The sequence below is a fragment of the Syngnathoides biaculeatus genome, chromosome 13 (genome assembly GCF_019802595.1).
Source record: "Syngnathoides biaculeatus isolate LvHL_M chromosome 13, ASM1980259v1, whole genome shotgun sequence".
Classification (NCBI taxonomy): domain Eukaryota; kingdom Metazoa; phylum Chordata; class Actinopteri; order Syngnathiformes; family Syngnathidae; genus Syngnathoides; species Syngnathoides biaculeatus.
Genome location: NC_084652.1, coordinates 9,513,620 through 9,535,689, shown reverse-complemented (window position 1 = coordinate 9,535,689; position 22,070 = coordinate 9,513,620). Strand labels below are relative to the sequence as shown.

Here is a 22,070-nt window from a genome sequence, read left to right as displayed (position 1 = left end):
CCGTTGACAGGTGGGATAGGCTCCAGCAATCCTGCGACCCTCGCGAGGGTAAGCGGCTGAGAAAATGGATGATTGTATGGAATTGAAATGAAATGCCATTCATCTTTTCCAGTCCTGATATGTTTTTAATAAGGCTACGAACAATCAGTGCTGACTTGGTGGTTTATGGTCGACACCTTGACTGACTACGAATAGTTTCTACTCATGTATGCACAGTAGTTCAACCAAGATTGCCGTTCTCTAGGTAAAATATGTTTAACAAAGAGAAATAGAATAAGACAGATATCGACTGAAGGAGCCTTCCATTAGCTTAGCTCTGTTTAGCTACCTGCGTTAAATGGAAGCACCATAAGTGAGAGACAGCAGCACATTGAGATTGTTTGCCCAGCATTAAAGATGACGAGAATGGTTCGGTAGCCCGCAGGTTAGGTACCCAGCAGGGTGGCTAGAAAGGCGGCAAGTTGGGCTGCAAGAAATTATGGCCCTAACAAGTAGAAAATAGACGTGGGATTCTACCTTTGGCAAAGCTATAGCGAGGGATCCTGGTTTAAGTAAGCCCTTTTAAAATAAAAAAAAAAAAATAATAATAATAGACGACCGCTGTCATGCGCTGGCCAAAATGTGACAGTGTCTTCTCTTAACTGTTCAATAATGTAAAAATATATATATAATTGCATTTTTCATTTATCCATCCATTCATCCATTATCCAAGCCACTTATCCTCAAAAGGAACACGGGAGAGCCAGAGCCAGCTAGCTTTGAGCAAAAGGTGGACTACACCCTGAACTGGTCACCAGTTAGTCGCAGGATAGATATCAACATCATCACTGAGCGGGAATCGATCCCACACTGCCCGCAGCAAAGTCAGGCATGTGTACCACTACACCATGAGTGACTCTATTTTTTCATTTATTATACAAAGTGTAACAATTGTGATTCACGAGTCGTTTGGAAAATTCAACCAAGTGACATCGATATCGCAATACATTGGGTTCTGCCGCCCTTGTTTTATCAGTTGGACCTTTTAAAGTAGCGTGCACGCAAGACTATATATTATCATAAGAGTCAAAAAAAGAAATATCAAATAATCAGTTTTGGCTGAGCGTTACCTTCAATGGGTCTTGGTACAAAGTGAGACGAGGGCTTGGTCTTCTTGACCCGGTTGCCTTTCATGACTTGTCCCTCCTTGGTGAGGCCGAGGAACCAGGCCCGGCCCGACTCCTGCTGTCGGTAAACGGTGGACGAGTAGATGACGTAGTAGTTCTCAAAAACCGACTCCTTGAACTTGCACTCCGGCGTGAACATTTCCTGTGAGAGGAGAGCACGTTTGGTAATGTGCATACATTTTTTTAAAAATAAATCTGTTTGTCTTCTTTGAAGGCTTCAGCTTGCACACTCCCTGATCTGAACTGATTACAATATAAATGTAAAAAAAAAGAAGAGTGCACTGAATAGATTTGAGGCTAACAAAACCGCCATTTTTACTCCCAACGCTAACATGTGAACATTGGCAAGGTCAGTAAAAGCACCACCCGTACACACCCAAACACACATCTCGAGCGATTCCAATAGGAACCGAACTGTGCAGCAATTGCAGGTTTGCAATGGCGCCACGTTATTATCAAAGCAGCGCGTCGAGGATAAAATCGATGAGGGGTGGGAAAGAGAGAAAGGACGCGAGATTGTCTGTGTGCTACATTGACAGTGCGTGGGAGGAAATAATGATCCACTCGATGCGACACTTGTGTTGTTGCAGCCGCCGTGCGTTTCTAATTCATCTCTCTTTATTCATGTCATCCTCACGCTGAACACCGACTCTACCGTCCATTTGCTTTTCTCCTGGCGTGAAGTCCCGCTCACCCCCACCGCACATTCCCGCCCACGCCGGCATCTTCATTGTGGAACTAGAAAGCGTGTGCTACGTTCTGGGTCCAAATTTTTACCGGGACCGAGGCAGCCGTTTGATTAACGCGATCCGTTTTAACGACGCCTTGGCGAAGGTTCACACCGTGGAGATCTTGGCTTTCACCTTCTCCCGGGAGCTCTTGCTCCTTTCTACTCGATCGCTACGGCTTTCCCACGCCCTCAAAATTCTGCTTTTTCCCAGTTTCCAGTATCTCAATCGGGATCTTCACCCCAGCTTGACTACTCCAGTCATCTGTTCTATCCATAAATATGATGGCTTCCCCCAAGCTACTAAACCGAGGAGAAAGTCAAAACATCTCCGTTAAAAGAACGAGATCAAGATCATTTGTATCCAAATTTCCATCCATCCATCCATTGGCTGAACTGCATATCGTCATCAGGGTGACACGTAACATGGAGACATTGCCAGCTGATGTTGCCAAGAGGCGGGGAACACCCGGGCTGTGTTGGGGCACAGTATTTTTATGATTATTATTTTTTAACTAAACCAGAGAAACAGTGGGATTCCCAAGGAAGGAGGCAACTACCACAAAAAAAAAAGGGGGGGGGGGGGGCAACGGACAACATTAAAAAGAGAGTTCTGTTGGCAATTGCACTTATAGACTGTTTTCGACTGACGTCACACACCTTCCGGTTTAGAACGCGATCACCATTTTGGTGGGTGAATTCGAGTAAACCAACTGTAACTAAGCAGGAAACATATCTGAAAGGCGTATGAATGGGGGAGGGGGGCACTGCTATGTTATCGGTTGCTCAAACGAAAGTGTGCGCTATAAAGGACTTTCTTTCGACTGCCAGCTGTGATCAAGAGCCAGTGCGAGAAAGCGGAGCAATTAGCAATTAAACGGCGACAACTGTAGCTGTCCTGTATTAGCAGAGGCAATCTAGCAGCCAAGTCATTCCCTCATGTCCGAGTTTGCTCGGAGCATTTTGTTCTTGGTAAGTATTGGATACCTTTTAGAATTTCACACCTACTTAGCAATAGCTAAGTTCTGTGAAGGAGAAGTATTCTTTTGGGCCAAGGGCCTACATAATACTCGCATGTGATTGCAATGCATGTCTCTAAAATCTGTATTTTCTGTTTTATTATAATGAGTTTGCAAAAACGAGTCACCACACCGCTAGCTGTTTCGTGAGTTGAGTTAAAAATGTAGCCGTGGAATTGGAGAAAGAGGTGTGGGCTCTACTTGGGACTCGTCCCGGTCGAACCTCTCTCTCTCCCCCCCTCGGTAACAAAAACGAAATAATCATCTACACCTCTTACGTTGGTATAATTAACATAATTTAACACGACGCTAACTCTAATCACGCGGTATATATTTAAAATGCATTGTGCCGTAAACTAACCTTAGCACTGTGGAGACACAGGTTGGTTACAATGGTTACCGCTGCATGACGAACCCAGCCATAAATGAATTGGTTGTAGGGCTCCAGACCTTTGTAATGCTTTACTTGGTCCACGGTATAAGCGCTTGTTGAGAAGAGGAGATAGTTGACGATGTCTGGATAGATTACTGACGCCCATTAGTGTTTCTCCAAAGCACATTGGTCGATATTGACAATCAAAGCACACTTTTTGTCGTAACGGTTTCTTGAAACAACATCCAATGAGCCCCGATAACTTTCCAATGTCTTTATAGCTGTCATGCGTTCCTTTTAACAGTCGTACGAACATTTGTGTAACTCCAATCTGAATGCAAAAGCCGCAGAGTGAACCCATTCAACATGGCCGCGTGTCCCGGATGTAGTCATGGGGTCGAAAACAGTCTACACAACTTAAGTTAATTTAATTGATTATTGATTTATTTGAACTAAAAGGCATTTCTGTTCTTGTTATCTCATGTTTATATAGCAGAACTTTGTTCACCAATGTTGTTATATTTCAGGATGTTTATTTCAGTCTACAACACCTTAGAGTTAGAACGGCGGCAAGGATTCAATGGTAGTTAGAAAGAATAGCAAAATAAGCAAGAAGAATAAGTCAACTCGGTTTGGTCAGAATGTCAATGAGGTGTGTTTATTATTTATGGTGTTTTGTCATTTATTTAAGTAATATGAATTTAATGTGTATTTGTTTTCTTTTTTACGGCATCTAAGCATCTTGGCATCTCAGCATATTAGCTTGTTGACGTGCTAATGTGTAAATAGAGCTCGTGCACCTACGCCACCGAAGTCATGTGACTGGCCATACTGCCGGTCAAGCAAAGCATTCCTCAACGCTTAAGTCGGTTCGAGACGACTCGAAAATACGTCTTATAGCACAAGTTTTGTCCGATACCGTTAAACTATTCGAAGGTGATAAGAAACGAAGGTACGTGGAAAAATGAGAGACACTTAGTATAGAGGACCCATATTTAATGCCGAAGTCGATGTTTTCGCCGATAAGAAAGTGGACTGTTAACCTGCTTGCGCTTGTCTAGGACAATTGGATCTACACATGTATCTGGTGAGTAAGTCGTCAAGATTTACACGGAAGAGTTTGAAAGTGTAGAAAAGTCTGGACGCATACAAATAGTTCATTGCCGGATCTGTTCTCAATTAAGAATAAATCCCACATAGGGATGGAGTCACTCAGATTTTATCAATACAAATACCAATGTTTAAATAAATGACTCCTGGTTTTACACAAACTCGCATTCATTAACTATGATTGGGGGGAAAAAAACAGCAAGTCGGCTCCTCTGTACATGAAGCATGTTGCGGCTACGCGTTAAACTTCGGTAAACTTCTCTGTGACAGATTTTTTTTTTCTTAAATATGCATTGTTCTCAAATGAGTCCAATGTGTATTTAAAAAAAAAAGCCCGTACACGGAAGCGCGTTGCGGCCACACGTTAACTTATGTAAACCTCTGTGTGACCGGTTTATTTTCTTTTTTTTTTTGTCGGAGAGAGATTTACCGAAGTTTAACGTGTAGCCACAACTCGCTTCCATGTATGTTTGAGAGTTTAATGCAAAGGATTCAGCCAGGCAAAAGTTGACATTTTACCAGCATGTGGGAAAATGACACATGGTCAGTTGGAAAATTTAGCCCAAATATCAAAAAGGTCCATTATGTTTTGGAGCAAAAACAACACTGTGCATCATCGCGAGAATACCACACCCGGTGTAAAGCACGGTGGCGGCGGCATTATCTCGAAAAAGCAGTCGAGGCATGTATAAATGGATTTAATGTGAATGCGTTTGTCTTTAAAATACACCCACTCTCTCCTCTATCTGAACCAAACACCTTGAAAATGATTGAAATTGTATTTGTTTGGATAGATGTAGTTGAAGGAGAACAGATGGCTTGCTTTTATGCACCCTTGTTTCAATTTATAGGGGACGCATTAGGGAAGGGAAGGGACACAGGACACATCCTGAGCTTTTGATGAGCTTTACATTCGTACTTGATTGCATGGAGACATAAGAAAGTCCTCGTTATCTGAGCAAGACACCTTGAAAATTAGTAGAATTGTATTTGTGCAGATAGCTGTTGCGATGCAGAACAGCTGAATTGGTTTTACACAACCTAATCTCATCCTAAAGCAGGATTTTTGTGTGTACTTGTGGATGTGTTCTGATTGCGTGTGTGTGGTGTGTGTGTGTGTATGTGTGTGTGTTTGTTTTCACTGTATCTCCTGCAGGTTTCTGTCCCCTTTTAAAGTTGTCCAATTCCAGTTTCCTGCTGGAGGTGACCATTTTATGGTGTAAATGTGTTGTATGTGTTTGTCTGTGAATGAGGAGAAAAAAGCCACTGAAAGAACTAGGTCTGATAAAAATATAAAAAAATAAAAATTTAAAATGAAATTGCGGGTGTAAATGAATTTGAAAAAAATAATTAAAAAATTAATTCAATTAATTAATTCAAATTATTTTTTTCTGCATCTATATTTTATTAATGATGCACAATGAATTAAATTCAAATGACTTTTTTCAGTGCATGTGCAGCATTTGTGGTCCTCCTACAACACTAAAATGACACAAAAAGGCATCAAGGCCCTCTCTAAACAGGAGTTGTCAGTGTATGGCTATCTGGATTTGTGTTATAAAGCCTTGGTGGTCTTATTAACAACCACAAAAAAATCTCGTTATATAAACAATACTCACCATCTAATTGTGTTGTCGATTTGCATATTCGTCTCGTTGGTGTTGCAAAGTACGGACTAATTAAAAATAAAGGCGGCCGTATGTCCTCTAAAGAGAACTTATGTGTGTGTGTTTATGTGTGCTATGGATGCTCACGCAGCATTTCGCAGCTCAGCAACAGCTTGAGTCATTGCCCGTTCATTTCGAAAAGACGCAAGTGTGCAAGGCAAGCACCGTGAAGGACTTTGGGAAGGTGAGGTCAGCGCGATCAGCGCTACGGTATACGGAGACCCCTGGTGGGTCAGCAGCTGGGAGGGCAGGGGTCGGGCGCGGCAATGTATCTGGGGCGTGCGGAGGTTCTGTCAAACTGCACAAGTTTCGATCTCTGCTGAGGTTCGGAGGGCAGCGTCCTGCCTGTCTGGCGGCGGACGCGTGTTTATATGTGTTTAAAGTTGACAGTGACGCAGTGCACAGCAGCATCGGGCGTCGGCCCGTCTATGAGCCCAAATTAGGTCAAGCACGTACAATGCAGCAGTTCTCAAACGGGGTGATCGTGATCCATAACCTGGAGGTCCACATAATAATGTACGAGAAATTATGTAATTGTTGGAAAAATAAATGCCTTTGCACTTACAAGATGTACAGTTTTTTATGTGAATAGCAACCTCAAATAATCATTTCCTTTTGGGCAAGCATCGGAAAGTGCATCTTGATTGTTGATCTCCCTAATGTACGGTGTTATAATTTTTTGGTGAGAAGACCCAAGATGTTTGCGCATCAGACGCACAAGGCATCTTGGAAGCACCAAAGCACTTTGGTTAAAAAGTTTCAACTTGCATATAAATGGCAGCTTTTGCAAGTTATACGACACTAACGGTCCTTAGGGAAACTAGCTCCTCTGTGTCTGCAGCTTTGTTGTTAGTGTATGCCAGATTGGTAAATACAGTGGTCCATTGACTTGCAAATTTAATTTGTGCTTGACCATACCCTTATCTTAAAAGTTGTTTTAAATCACCTTACACTATTGAAATGAATGGAAATTCCATTTATCCGTTCTACCCCACAAAACAACAACCCCAAAATTTTTAAGCACATTTTCAATCATAAAAATAGTATTGTATGGTACTGTGCTTTATCAGAACATACAGTAATAACGTAATTAAATGCAATATTAAGATATAAACTACATTATGATTCATTCTTTTTGCGGAACCTTCTGGTTTTATGGGCATTGTCCACTAGGGGGCAGTATGATACCGACACACGGATATGCACGAAGGAAGGAAGACGGTCACACCTGCCCAGTAGGTATATGCAATATTCCTAACACCGGTCAATATTTACAATTAATGAACAATGCTCGAGTGTTATATATTGTCTTTGTTCAACTATTTGTTGCTTAAAAGCTGATAGCACAGCGACATTGATGCTATTCGTTAGCCAATTTGTTTTGCAGTATGTGTTAGCGTTAAGCTAACGAAGGTTACCTGGTTTCATGTCTACTTTATGTTTACATCAACTGAGCGTGGCAATAAACAGCTTCAAGGAAGCCTTTGGGATTTTGAAGAATCGTTTTCTATCTGCCCAACAAGCGAGCATTTGCCTAAATTGAGGTACGTCCTCCCTTGAAGTGAATGCATATTGGTTAAGTTCATTTGTCAAGGTTTGAATGTTCCCCAATAAAATACATTCAAATGGAATTAAAGGTGGAGCAGTTGACAGTTATGTTCAACTGCTATAAGGATTATAGAGTCCTTCAGAATAGTTTCCTCCTGTAAGGGGCCCCAGGGCCAAAAAGTTTAAAAACCTCTGGTGTACATCACAGGTAGGAGAGTGCTGTGCGAAGTCACGCCATTGTGTCCCCTCCAAATAACAGAGCCACAAGGACATCACTCCCCACAAGCCTGGCTTGGAGCTGTGTTACGTGTGGACAAAGAAGCTCTTGGGAATGATAAGGGCAGAACGTAAGTGACTTTGAAGTCTGACAGCACACCTTGTTTGCACATGACTGAGTGGGAAAAATGAGGTGAAGAGCCCGGGTCGGAGTCTCTCGTGATTAATGAAATCTCCTTAATGGGTTCGCGTGAAGCGCAGAAGCACACAATGAAGAGGAATAAACACTTAAAACACACTCGCACACTAAAATGCGTGCCAAATGGTTCACCGACTGAGTTGCTTTGTCTGAGAAGAATACATAATGAGGGGTAGTTGTTCGTGCTACAACACAAGTGGAGCTGCAACATTTCTGAGCTAACAATCAGTAGCGTGATTGCAAAAAAATGCTTTTCAGGGCTCTCTTGAAATTGTTTATTTTTCTTCCAATGAATAAATAACATTTCGAGGGGTCCCAGCATGGATGAATACTCATCTATTTTTTAAATTCAAAGTATGTGCATCTGGGATCACAACACGATGTAACACTAAATGTGAATTATGGATGTATATAAATATGACATTATTAATCCCGTCACTCATATGTCGCAATCTCAGACAGGAGTTGGGAGATTACATTTTTGGGGGGTTGAAAATTAGGCAAAAATATTTTTCAATACGTTTTGCCCTTTCACCGATATTCAAATGCAAGTGTTTGTCCTTCAAAAAAATTGAGCTTCTCCACACGTGGCAGATGGTACGACTTTGGACATCTGTCTGTTTATGTGGTGATGCTGTTTGGGCACCAAAAGTCTTTAAATGTGCCAGTGTGTACAACAGTATCTGATTGTAATTGTGTCAAGCTCTGTAATTTAAAATGGTTTTATTTTCCAGTCTTTACTGAGGGTACGTGTATATTTCCCATTTGAAAGTCACATAACACACCAGCAAAAATATAGTACATCACAAAAAGTATCGAAACTTAAATAATGATGCTCTTGTCTCAATTTATCTTACTCTGTGTAAAATCTGGAAGAAACACCTTCTGTCATTTAATAGAAGAGTATTTAAACATTCTCCCTGTCCCTATACTTCGCTGCCATCGAAATATTTTAAATTAATACATTTACAGAATTTGGACAATCTAATACAGTATATTTTCGCTGCTAACCCATGAATCTTGGTGTCCTCAGTCTTGAGTAAAAGAGCGTGTTTGAAAGAAAACACAGAACTGAACCGTAAGTAGTCTGATACATCAATTGTGGAACACATTAATCGGCACTTAGTTCCATCGGGAAATTACATAAAGCCACCAGCACAGTACTTTCATTCCATCCTTTTTCTTTCTGAGCTCAGTTTTCACAATTTCCTAAGGGTTTCAAAACTTACTTAGCATGAATGACGTCGGTGATTATTGAGTGATTTGTGTGCCGAGTGCCCGTGAGAGGAGAGTGCCGGTGGTGACGTCGTTTGGAAGATTAAGAGAAAAAGAACAACAGTGAGATGTAATGGATATGAAACTGGGTTGCCAGCAGAACTGGGTTGAACGCGTTCAGAATTTTAATCAGTGTTAGCGACAGGTGTTCTTTGACTTTGTGCAATTCTGGAAGGACTTCCTTTCGAATTTGGGCCCGAGCCACCCGCGTACCTTAAAGATTTAGCCTCACGGAAAATACCACGACTGCCATAGAAGCCCCAAGGAGCTCATTCATATTCCATCGAGAATTCAGGTCAGGCTAGTCTAGACTGGCGTAGTCTCTCACAGGACTTATTCCCCTTATTCCCCACCTCTATGATTATCTTCACCCCGTCTCAGTCCAAAGAGTCAGCATGTGGTTGTGTGTTGACCTTGCTGAAGTTCTTCCAGTGAAAAGGGATGATAAATGACTGAAATCAAACCACAATCACGTGCTAATATCCCAGCGGTGAAGGAGGAAATTCAATGAATAGCCAAAACAAAAGCCTTTTTATATCTTAAATCATCTCTTTAATCTCTCTGCTGAATAATGTCTGGGTATAAATATGTATTAATTACAAGGCCCATGACTACATAGGCATTACTAAATTAGGAGGAATAAAAAAAAACATCAGTTTAAGGCATTTCACAGAAAATCTGGAGATCCCACTTTAAACTTTTAAGACAGAGCAATTAAGCAATGCAGTGACATCGAAGATTACTGATTTTCGGATTAAATTATCAATCACTACCTGAAGCATAAAAGCAAATAAAACTTGACAAAGCAGCATTTCATGGAGCCAATTTGACTCCAAAAAAAATCCAACCACTCTCCCTAACCTTCCACAACTTTCATTCACTTTTACTTCTGGACCTTCGGTGAAGGTTTTTACTGTGACATGTCATTTGTTCCTGTGACATATATAAGAAGCGATGAATTTAGTCCCCCGTTAAATGAAAAAAGAAGAAGAGCAGTTACTCTAAATGGATGGATGCTTCACCCCAGCTAGATGGGTAGCTGGATAGAGATAGATTACACTCAGCCACCCAACAAAGGGATATGCAGTACTGTGCAGGGGTCTTGGGCCAATCTCACGCGGTTCGTTCATCAATGTGTAATGGATGCAAAGAAATAAAACCCAGGAGGTAACAGAGAGCAGAGACCTCCACCAAAGAGAATTCCATGGAGTGTTGTTTGTCTGTTAGTTAGCAGGCTATGTCCTGGTTAATTAGGATTGACAGATGCATAGTACATTTATGAAATTGGCAATGGGCAGTTCTTTTAACACAAGTTTCTCATGTGGTGAAACAAAATTTTTATGACTCCAACTTCCAACCATCCATCGATTTTCTTAGCCGCTTATCCTCACAACGGTCGCGGCGAGTTGTCAACGGGCAGGTGGCAGGGTACTCCCTGAACTGGTTGCTAGCCAATCGCAGGGCACATGGAGCCAAACAGCCGCACTCACAATCACTGCTCAGGGCAATTTAGAGTGTCCAATTAATCTTGCATGTTTTTTGGGATGTGGGAGGAAACCGGAGTGCCCGAAGGAAACCCACGCAGGCACGGGGAGAACATGCAAACTCCACACAGGCGGGTCCGTTATTGAACCTGGGATCTCAGAGCTGTGAGGCCAACACTTTCCAGCTGATCCACCGTGCTACCCTGACTCCAATTTTTTCCAGATTATCAAATTGACCCTTGTACAAAGCTGAGCTCAATTTATCCATCCTTTGTGTAATGCCAATTGTATCAATTCTACTCTTTTGTCAAAGAGACTGCTGTGTGTGTGTGTGTGTGGGCGGGGGGGGGGGGGTTGAATCTTTAAAGCAACAACGGTAAGAATGCTAGCGCTGTGCTAACGCTAGTGTTAAACTTTCTGTGTACCGAGGCTTATAACCAGGTGCGCTCTGTAGGCCGGGAATTACAGTAGTTGTTTCAAGGATGGATGGATGGATAATCAATTCCTGCTGTGCTGTTTAAAAGCAATCTAGGCAAAGTAGGTCATGTTGGGAAGAAGTTATGAATTATGGAAGGGGTATCTTCATTGTAGCTGTTCAGCCCCCACACGCACTAACAGGGCCAAAACACTCTACACAAGTATTATCAACCCCGCTCACCCACAGCTTCATCAGCAAAAGCCTCAACAGGGCTCGGGCCAATCAGCAGCAACCACTTAAACAGATGAACACCGGCAGCGGAAAAAAAAAAAAAAAAAATATCTCACAAAACAGGGAAGCGTGACCAAAATGGGAGGATATCCCTCATTAATGACCTCCCAGGAGAGAGAGAATGTGTATGCTTGAGGAGAGAGACGGAAATAAGACAATGAAAGAAACACGATGATGAGCGAGAAAGCTCGTCAGACAGAACAGCACGAGCAAAAATTAACAAATGTTACAAAGTAAAACCTGAAGGGCTTATCTAATGGATGACATTGGACCGCATGGAAGGGTCATAAATGCCTTAACACAAATGTTCCTCAGGATGCGCTGACTAGATTTTACAGCCCAAGACCTGCATTGTTGAATATAGTGGTGCCTTAAGACATAAGTGACCCATCTTATTGGTTTTTCAAGATTAGAGCTGTCGTTCGGCTGATTCTTTTGTGTTGACTGGTGAGCACATACTTGAGATATTGAGTGCTGAATGGTGGCTGTGAACCTCATTCATAGCAGGCAGCACTTTAATACATTATGCAGTAAATTATTTAAAAAAAAAAAGAGGCCTCAAGCTGTTTGTCCCTTCCTTCTGAAGTTTACTGTCAAACTAAATATAAAACAATACACCAGATAGCATGTATGTTGTAATGCTATAACCCTTAAAGGAACTGATTGAACTCAAACAGTGCTGCAGCACATGTAAACTGAGAATATACCAGTGATTATTCATATATTCTTTGTCTGTAATGAACAACTAATATTAGTGCTGTACCGATGAGCTGGAGAGTTAGATGTCTCAATGAACAGTGTATCTGTCTGCAGTGTGACAAAAAGTAATTATTCTCCCTTGTATGGGAGTTTAATTACTGCATGTTTTTTATGGAGTACAATATAATTGAGTTATTTCCTCATCAGAATACACATTCCATCAGTTTTTGTCGTTAATGGGGGAGGCTAGAACAGATTCATGCCATTTCTATTCATTTTAAAGGGAAGACGTGTTTTGTGTCACAAGCGAGCTCACGGAAGAATTAAATTACTGTTTGTAGGCACCCCTGTAAATGGATGCAGGAATAGTGTATGTGTCTTGTAATCCATATGCAAATTTACTCCCATCTATGAACATGGTAGTAGGCTCATAAATCCGGCTCCTTTATTGTGCCAAATGGTGGAGGCTGATTTCCCATGTTTCCCCATCCCACGGACTTGACCGAAGTACACTTCCCGCATGTTTTTAATTTAATTAAAACGCACTTTCTACAGTCATGGCAAAAAATAATGATAAAAAAATACCCCGTTTTGACAAATATTTCCACTGGAAGGCAGGAAAGGTCAGAATTGCATTTGCCAGCCCATAAAATGGGATAATTAACAGGATGAATAGAGTGTCATGGCTGTTAGGCTAAAAGCTGCCATTTGACACCAGGGCACTGCTTGCCTTGTAATTCATGATAATCAGGATGCCGCTGGACGCAAATGATGCTTTCATGAAGGTGGGAGGGGGGCAGGGTGCACGCAGGCCCGGGTCAGACTGGAGTCCTCAATTTGGACTTGTTTCAATGACTCACACGACAGCCTGGGTTCTATTTAACATCAATTAGGCGAGCGGGCGGGAGGAGCGTCTCGCTGTGAGCACTGGGAGCTTGTTTATGAGTCTTAAGTTATGAATGAAATCACTTGTGCCCGATGAGTCACGTTCGCATACTTATTGGACGTCCTTGCTCGGGCCAGTGAGGCCTCATCGTTCCGCTCGTATCGGAAATTTGCTGGACATTGCGTCTCTCGTGTAAAATTGACACCATCTGGACCCGTCTCGATCGTGTTAAAACCGCTCCCTTATCGGTACAAGTAATCAGATACGTGCTGGTCTGTCCTTCAAACATTTTATGAGGATTTTAACATTTAAAAAAAAAAAACACAGATGGACTACAGCTAACACATTCCCTTCATCGCTTCACGTTCTGCAACTTCCAACTGGGTTAAGCACCGCGAGACGGGAAGTTATATAAGCACGTTGACTCGGGATGTGTTCCTGTCTCTACTATAGCTCGGCGTATGCCACGTTTTCACTTACTCTGCGTGTCAAACATTCCAATGCCTTACAGAGGCGTGTGTTCATCCTCACTGTAAAAGGAAGGAAAATTAAATTTGACATCCGTGACTCTGTCCACCCCCGCCCAGCGATGGCCTACCCACGCTCACCCGTGCGATCCTCGCATCTTACGCTGCATAAGAAATCCATCCGCATGATATTTACTCCCCCGCTGCGTTCATTTCTGGAGCCCTGTGGAATAATAAATTCCGTTGATCTCCGGCTTTGGGTCATAAAATGTGGTTGAAATTAATTCCTAATAGTAAAATTCAAAGAGTCGAAGAGTGAGATCTATTATTGTGCAAAGGAATGTTTTAATTATGAGTACATTTAGAAAAATTATATGTATACAGCAGTCACATTTGATGGACACGACCGCGCCTCCGTGCTCTCAAATCTGCACAGTCGAGCACGAAAAATCACGCGCGTAAAATTTGTTACGAGTAGAAAAAAGAGATATTGAAAGACGTTGTTTACTTAGTGTAGTCTTGACATTAATTTACGTGGTTATTTCATAAACGTTAACTAAACAAATCTGCACCAAAGCAATCAGTATTCACCCGGAAACAGGAAATGCAAGTTAACCGTACTGAGCGTGTGCGGAAGTTAGGCCGAAAGCACATGTTCAGAGCTGCTTCACGTAATGCGAGCGCATTTACGTCGAAAGTCATCTACGTAATGAATCATGTCAAAGGAAATTCAGTTACACCAAGGGGTGGTCATTGTGTCGATCTCGAGGCAGTGTGACGGCGTGCCCCCATCCTCCCAAAAAAAGATGTTAGACTATCATCCACCTCGTCATTTGATTCAGGTGTGGCCAATACGTCGAGCCCATCCACATAAAGGTGCGTTCTAGCAAGCCGGCCTCCCATTTACGGCAGTCCCGTGATTTATTGATGAAAATTTTTAAATACCGTTTTATATCATGTTCTACTAATGTCAGTTGAAATTGGAAATGATCATTTCTGAGTTTGAAATTTTAGTTTTCTATTTGAGATATGTATTTGTTTATTTTATTTTTAAATTACAGTTCTGTTATATTAATCCAGTAAGTTATTTTAAGGTGTTGAGATTCCATCCCTAAACACACCCGCAACTTTATCTGCGAGTATAACTGACCACACCCGTACATTTTTCAAATGTGAGTGACTGTGTACAGTGCTGTTTAAAAGTTTGGGGTCAGATTCCGGCCATCGCAACTGCAACGATATTATGCCAAATTATGGTCATACGAGGCGGCACGGTGGGATCAGCTGATAAAGCATTGGCCTCAGAGTTCTGAGGACCCGGGTTTGATCCGAGCCCCGCCTGTGTGGGGTTTGCATGTTCTCCCTGTGCCTGCGTGGGTTTCCTCTGGGCACTCCAGTTTCCTCCCACATCCCAAAAACATGCAACATTAATTGGACACTCTAAATTGCCCCTAGGTGTGATTGTGAGTGCGCCTGTTTGTCTCTACATGCCCTGCAATTGGCTGGCAACCAGTTCAGGGTGTAACCTGCCTCCTGCTCGTTGACAGCTGGGATAGGCTCCAACACTCCCCGCGACCCTTGTGAGGATAAGTGGAAAAGAAAATGGATGGATGGATGGTCATACTATATTCTCATCCCTAGAACCTTGTGTCCCATTCTGTCTTGTTACCACTTTACTGTTTCTTGTCACGGTCCAGCATTCCATGTTCTCGCCATTGACTCAAAGTAAGCCTTGACCCTGTTCAATTATTGCGCCTTGCCTTTTTACCTCGCATTTTTGGATACTGTTGCCTTCACTGACTGCCTACCCATCTGCAGAACAAGATTGTTTATCAAATAGTGTGTTCTGGGAACATTGCTTCTCCTCAGAGTGTTGAATTTGGGTCCGACATCGCTTCCTGTTCATGACAATGCCGTTCATAACGTCCACAAAGGACTACGACATCTGGGGTTGGGACAATTTGTTGTGATGTTCAAGTTGTATTCCTCAATTCCTCCTCCGCAGCATCCATCTGCTAGTTCCCAGATATGAATTATTCTCTTGTCGAAATTGTGTATAAAACAATCGAGTGGAAGGTTGTTTTGCAAATCCACTCGACGGTGAGTCAAAAAGACGAAAGCCGGCAATTAGAAACAATGTGTCCTGAACTCGATGTTGAATTGAATGTAAAACGTGTTCCGTGCTGCTTGATCAACAAAGTGGGAGGATAAGTGGTGCACAACAACACAATAACAGTACATCACAAGGGCTCTTGTGCTAATGCTGGATATTCATCAAAGAGGAGAGAACAAAACGTGTGCTGAATGCACGAACACCGGCGACACACACACAAACGAGTGTGGGTCTTACAGAACTGTAGAGCATGCCCTCGCCGTTCATGCCGATGTAGAAGCCGCTCTTCACTCCCTGGATGGCCACCACTCTCAGACCCACAGGAATAAGATTAAACAGGGCTTCACCACAGGCAGAGTCAGGCGGGGCAGCAGTCAGAACGTGCACATAAAAAAGACAAAAGGAACAGAAGATGCCAATTTAGTTTTCACTTAACTCTGATAGACATGAGTGTCTCATCTCTTTCTCGCTCTCTCTGCTGCCTTTCTGGCACTCTGACAGCAGTAAAGTGAAAAGGAACAAGACGTAGACAATGGTAGGCGCAGCCAGCCACCTGCCATACGAGCATGACAGTAAAAGTTTGGCAGGGGCCAGGGCTTTTCTTTTTTTATTTTCTTGTCAAATGAGATGAGAAGATTGGCTCAATGGTAAAATGAGCCTGCAACACTACAAGTAGACAAATATACTTGGAGCTAGATTAACATTATTCTTCCTTTGAATGACAGGAACGGACAGATGTGATGATGGTGTTGCACTGAAACCTCCAGTTTATTTACATATTGCATGATTAGCAATCAAAGCAACAGTGTGTATAATCTAAAATCATAAACAGCTTCACGATACTTGTGATGCTAAGATGCTTTGTATTAAAGAGACGAGAGTAGTGATTGACACACACTCCCTAACTCAAGGCCCCTGGGGCCCAGATCCGGCCCCCCACGTGATTTTATGTGGGCCGCGAAGGCAATTCATGTCAACCTCCATGATTCTTGTTAAAATCTGTACAAAAATTTCAAATTGTCATCTCATAACATTCTTGCAAGCATTTTTGAATTACCAAACAACAGTCGTTGAAAAAACTCATTCCCCTTGATTTGTGATTCCAAAACTAGTTCATAAGATTGGTGTGTAAATATGATGAAGCGATTAAAGATTTTTATGGTTTCAGTCATAACAGCTCTCTGAGGGAAACCGTAACTACACCGTGGTCCACGACAAAAATGAGTTTGACACCCCTGCATTAGTATAAATTAAATGATGTGATAAGTACTTGTTAGTGTTTAGTGCTGATGGGGTTTCCAGATAAGAAAATATTTATCAATAAGGGGCGTGGGTGGCAGAAGGGTGTGTTGGGGCAGGGTGCTGTCGAAGTTTAAGCAACTAACGAAATGCAGACCATGATGTCTAGTTAACTTTTTATAAACGGAAGACATAAGGGCGTGCTTTGCCTGCTTATTGGTAAAAGGTACCGTTTCAGGTCGTACTTCATTTTGGGTGGGACAGGAAGTTAGGAGGAAGGGAATGTCACCAATCAATGTGAGGAAAAACACTCAAAACTTCAGCAGGATGTTAGAGAACCTGATAGATTTAATCAGCATTGTCATCTCTAGTTGTGGCTTGGGTGTAAAATGACTTTAACCCAAAAAAAAAAAAGTGCAAGCTGTATTTTAATAGTAATAAAATTGAATAATACAAAGAGAGGGAAGTGGTACAGTGTGGATATTTGAGGAGCTGTTGGCCATTTTCGACTCAGTCCTTGATAGCACTTGTACATTTCAGCGACAAAGACTCTCCACACTTTGCTTTTTAGCCACAGATGCATATGAAAGTTTAAGTATAGTTCAGTACTAACGCATACTGTATATGTATTTAATATACTGTATTGGTACAGCTTGGTAGTGAGTTTTTTTTGACAAATACCAAGATACGATATGGCATGTTTGCTTGACCGTTATAGTACATCTGTTCACCTGCAATTAAAATAACGAATCGCAGCAGTGGGCCTGAGACTGGACGGGGTCGAGCTTTTAATTTCAATGCGGGTTGTAAAATAAATAAATATTGAATATTGACTTTAATTTAACCATTCCCAGAGACTGACTGGTGCCGAGTTCAAGATGTAGTTCCCCTTTTGCCCAAAGTCAACTGGGATAGGTTCCCGTCCCCCTTGATCCCTGAAGTTGAATAGATGGATAATTTTAATATGCTTCTGTTGCTCTTTTTTTCTCTCAATTTTGTCTTTCCTTAAGTTTTCTTTTTGTTATTGTTTTGTTAACCAACAACACAATGTCTTCTACTATGGAGGGTTCACTCTATTTGTGTTTGTCACCATAAAATGAACTTACATTAATTATAATTTAGTGCCATAGTCAGCCTTAAATTATGTGCCCACTTCTTGACTTACACTTCGGTTGCATGATGTGATATATGTATATTGTTATGTGTCGTCCTCTTGAATCAAACAAGATTATTCTGTGAAGTACAAGACTCCCTAAATATCTTACACTGCAAAATGTATCAGACAAAAGAATATCCACAAGCAATGCATCAGCACAAACCAATACAACAAAAAAAAGGCCGCACTCTGGCATGCAGCTCTTCTGCTTTATTGCAAAAATGTTTTGATCAGATTTGACTGACTCTGCAAAATAAGCAAGGCGCCTCAGAGTTGTTATCGCATTATCTTTGAATGCTGATTGCTGCCAGAGCGCCGTACTAAAACACAGAGACGAGCAGAATTTACTCGTGTCCAAATATCCGAAACTGTTATAACCGCGGCATAATGCGCTGCTGTTAAACCCTCGTAAATCACCGTGAGATGCCCCGTGATGGCAGCGCATTATAACATTTAAATCATCACGGAAGGCACTCACGGAGATGACCTAAACTCTCCTTGAAGATGTTGATCACAGCAAAGATAAAAAAGTGATTATTGGGAATTCTCATCATCCAGGTCACTGGTTATCTTCACATTGGAGGCAATTTGCTTCTTTTCCATTCATTAACATACCGAAGAGTCATTGCTATCTCTGTGGCTTCACTTCAACTGAATGCGAGGACAAGACTTTGACTTTCATGGACTTTGCTTCCTGATGCCGTGCGGAGGGACATTCTCTATGCACTGCAGGTTTTCCCGTGTCGTGGGGATGATTGTTCGGCGAGTGGTGATGGGGACTATCAGATAAGGCTGGCAGGATCGAGGGCACACAATACGTGCCAGCGCAAGACTGTCCTCCGAGGAGATTCGATTTCGCTCAATGAGTATCGATGGGCTTGCTCAGGATCGTCGATGGTGGAAATGTGGCCCCCGGGGCACTGACGCAGCTGATTCACAAAGGCAACTGTTATAGTAATGTATAGCCTTGAGGCTCACACATTGTAAAGACGTAATGGTCCGCCCACAGCCTAAATTCTTAAGTCTCGGTCGTCTGAATCACTTTTTTTTCCTATCGGTGTCCCTTGGTTACCCTCCGTCTGTTCTCGAGCCAAACTCCCTTTGCCTTCCAACTGCTGTATTTGTCACTTTGATGGCCCAATGTGTCTGTCGCGCTTCTGCAAAGTGTTCCGCAAAGTTTCTGGTATTCACAAATTGTCTAACCTGTTGAAGACAGAAAATCTTGTATTCAGCTCCATTCTGGAAAAAGGTTATGAGCACTTTTCCAAGGTTAAACGTAAATTGCAGTGCAGGGACTGAAAATTCTTCGAGCTTTTTAGAACCAGTTGTGTTATATCGGTTTTGTACAACAAGAGCTTGAAAAAAATGTTCTATAATAAGTTTCGTTTTAACTTTACATCTTGGCAGTAACTGTTAAATAAGAGTCGAGTGGCGTAAGTGAGGCTGTCAACTGTGAATTTCTGATTTTATTAATTTGTTAATAACAACAACCGCTACAAATACTGTTTTATATAAATCGAAATAAATATAGTTTCTCACTGGCCTGATTTGGTGCAGGCACTATGGGTTCTATATCAACTCAGTGATGATCTGAACTTGACCACATATATCGTTGTTATAAATACAAAATGTGTAATTCTCTTTAAACTTCAACTGGGAGTGGCACTCTTTTCTTCATGAATTATTGAATAATTCTCTCTGCCAAACTGCTTTATTGTTACGTGAGTTAAGTTCAGTGCGGGAATACAGTGTCTCAAATTTTTTTCTCACAAGTCAACGAAAAGTAATCTGGAGAACGAAGGTCCTGATGGTGGTGCGAGTTAATTGATGGCACACCTGGGGATGTACTTATTTGACTTTAGACAGAGAGATGAAAAATGAAATGTGTGTGTATGTAAATGTCTGGCTTCAACCGTATATTTATTTTACAAGCTACTGAATGTTGCAAAGAGTCACTTATGGTGGTACACGCACGCCTGCTGGTGCGTGTAGCATAGGTTCAATTCCTACTCAATGATGGTGTCGATATGTGCCCTGCGACTGACTGGTGACCGGTTCATGGTGTAGTTAGCTGAGCTAGGATAGGCTTCAGTACTCCTGCAACCCTTGTGATAATAAGCAGCTTTGAAAATGGATGGATGAATGTCGCAATTGGGTTGTTGCCCCCCTTGTCCCCCTCTTTCAGTCTTGTCAGCTCAGAAATTGAGCAAGTATTTAAAATTGTGATTGTAATGCGCTTCAGGCCTAGGTTGCATTGTGCCCCTCAGTACCATCAGTTCTGCAGAATCCACGCTGAAATGAAATTCTAGTTTCCATCTGCTGCTGAAGATGTTGCAGGTCAGAAAGGAGCACGGTTCAAGGCTGCAGGGGTAATCTATTATTCAAATAAACGGTTTTCTCGATCAATACATTGGTGCTGGATCTGAATACAAAAGTTTTTGTGCTCCTCAAGCTTCCTCCAACACTCCCTCTTCATCCCCTTTTTTCTGTCTACCTTCAAACTGCCTGCGCTTGCGGCAGTACATATGGAGAATTATTTATTGGGTACAAACGGAGACGGTGGTATTTTTAGTTTCTTGCGGCTGAATTATTCACCATGGCCTTCATCCCTGGGCTGACATCGCTGCTTCACAAGAGGATTACCTCAAGGCGGGGAAGCCCTCAACATACTACAAAAACCTCTATCTAGATACACAGGGGTGTTCAACGCGTCGATCGCCAAGGCAAATTTGGTCGACTGCGAGACGGTGTGCCCCCCAAAAAAAGATGCCAGCCTATGATCCATCTTGTTGCTTGATTCAGGCGTGGCCAGTACGTCGATCGCGCGCACATAAAGGCCGTCTGTCTCTTGCTTTGTCCACGGCAGTCGAGGCGATCCACACGTGCCCCCCATCCATAAGTTTCACCAAAATTCACATTGATTTCAAAATCTTGAGAATATTTGAATATTCACATAGTGTTCCACTAGAAGGATAAAGTTAGAAAAGCTTGGCAGTGGTGTGGAAGAGTGGTAAACAACTGCCAAAATGGCCACATTTTGCCATAAAAAAGGTTTCCTGGGTAACCTTCACAGCAACACTCCCGTTTAGGAGTTACAGTCATTGCAGTGAGGAAACCGCTGCGAATATCACACTTACCTCAGCGTTCAGTTCATCTAAATAACAGGACATGTACAATCATGAGGCATGAGTCATAGTAAAAACAAGACGGCGATGCAACAGCCAGTTATACATTTCACGTTGTTTACAGCGTGTGCATGTGGGGAAGTAAGTTATTTTTAAGGGTTGGTTTGAATTTATGAACTGGATCTCTTCATGTTAGGAGCTGCAAATTGAGTTTCAAGAAACACGCCATTGTCCCCTGATAATGCATACTTTGTTTTAAGAATGATTTAAAGGCTCCACTCACTGTTGTCGCTGTTCTCGTCCTTGCTGCCATCAATGGTTCCGTCCGGCTTCATCTGCAGGTAGAAGCCCTGCTGGCTGAACAGTCGTGTCACGATGCCTTTCAGCTGTGGCTCTGCAACATGCACACGTACGCACGCATGCACGCACACACAGACACACACATCGGCCCAAGCCACAATCCACCCACCCCCCCGGCCCAGTCAGAACATGTCAGACGAAAATTGGAGCATTGATTTTTTTTTTATTTTTTATTTTTTTTTTAAAACACTTAATTCCAGCATCAAACAAACAAAAAGTACTTTTGTGAAGGCTGTAGTGAGAATAAAAAAACTGTAGGAATACATTTAATGAAAATATATTCCCATCCACTTTACTGATTTGTAATTAGAGGACCTTTGTACCATGTGGTGATGTTATAACTCCCTTTGACAAATCATGCAGCAACGATGCATTTGCGTTTTATTTGTAATGCATCTCACTTGAAGGGAGGTTCAACAGGCAGATTTAACCGACATATTCCGGAGCTATTTCTCAATCTAAAAGTTTCCAGAGTTTTTTCATTACGATAACCCTGAACCGACCTCTAACTTTGAGGCTCTGTCATCTGCTG

At 42.1% G+C, this 22,070-nt stretch overlaps 2 protein-coding genes across 2 annotated transcripts in view; one reads left to right on the top strand and one right to left on the bottom strand.

Moving 5' to 3' along the window:
* Window positions 1-22,070, bottom strand: part of LOC133510561 (fibroblast growth factor 12) — a 33,487-nt gene that overhangs the window by 4,809 nt on the left and 6,608 nt on the right. Inside the window, exons 2-4 of the mRNA XM_061838610.1 lie at window positions 21,462-21,572; window positions 15,896-15,999; window positions 1,110-1,308 (exon numbers count right to left, since the gene is read on the bottom strand). Of these exons, the coding sequence (XP_061694594.1) occupies window positions 1,110-1,308; window positions 15,896-15,999; window positions 21,462-21,572 (414 nt within the window). The remainder of the gene's footprint in view (window positions 1-1,109; window positions 1,309-15,895; window positions 16,000-21,461; window positions 21,573-22,070) is intronic.
* LOC133510559 (presenilin-associated rhomboid-like protein A, mitochondrial) overlaps window positions 7,312-22,070 on the top strand; it is a 50,259-nt gene continuing 35,500 nt past the window's right edge. The window contains exons 1-2 of the mRNA XM_061838607.1: window positions 7,312-7,606; window positions 7,819-7,957. The gene's annotated coding sequence lies outside the window, so the exon portion shown is untranslated. The remainder of the gene's footprint in view (window positions 7,607-7,818; window positions 7,958-22,070) is intronic.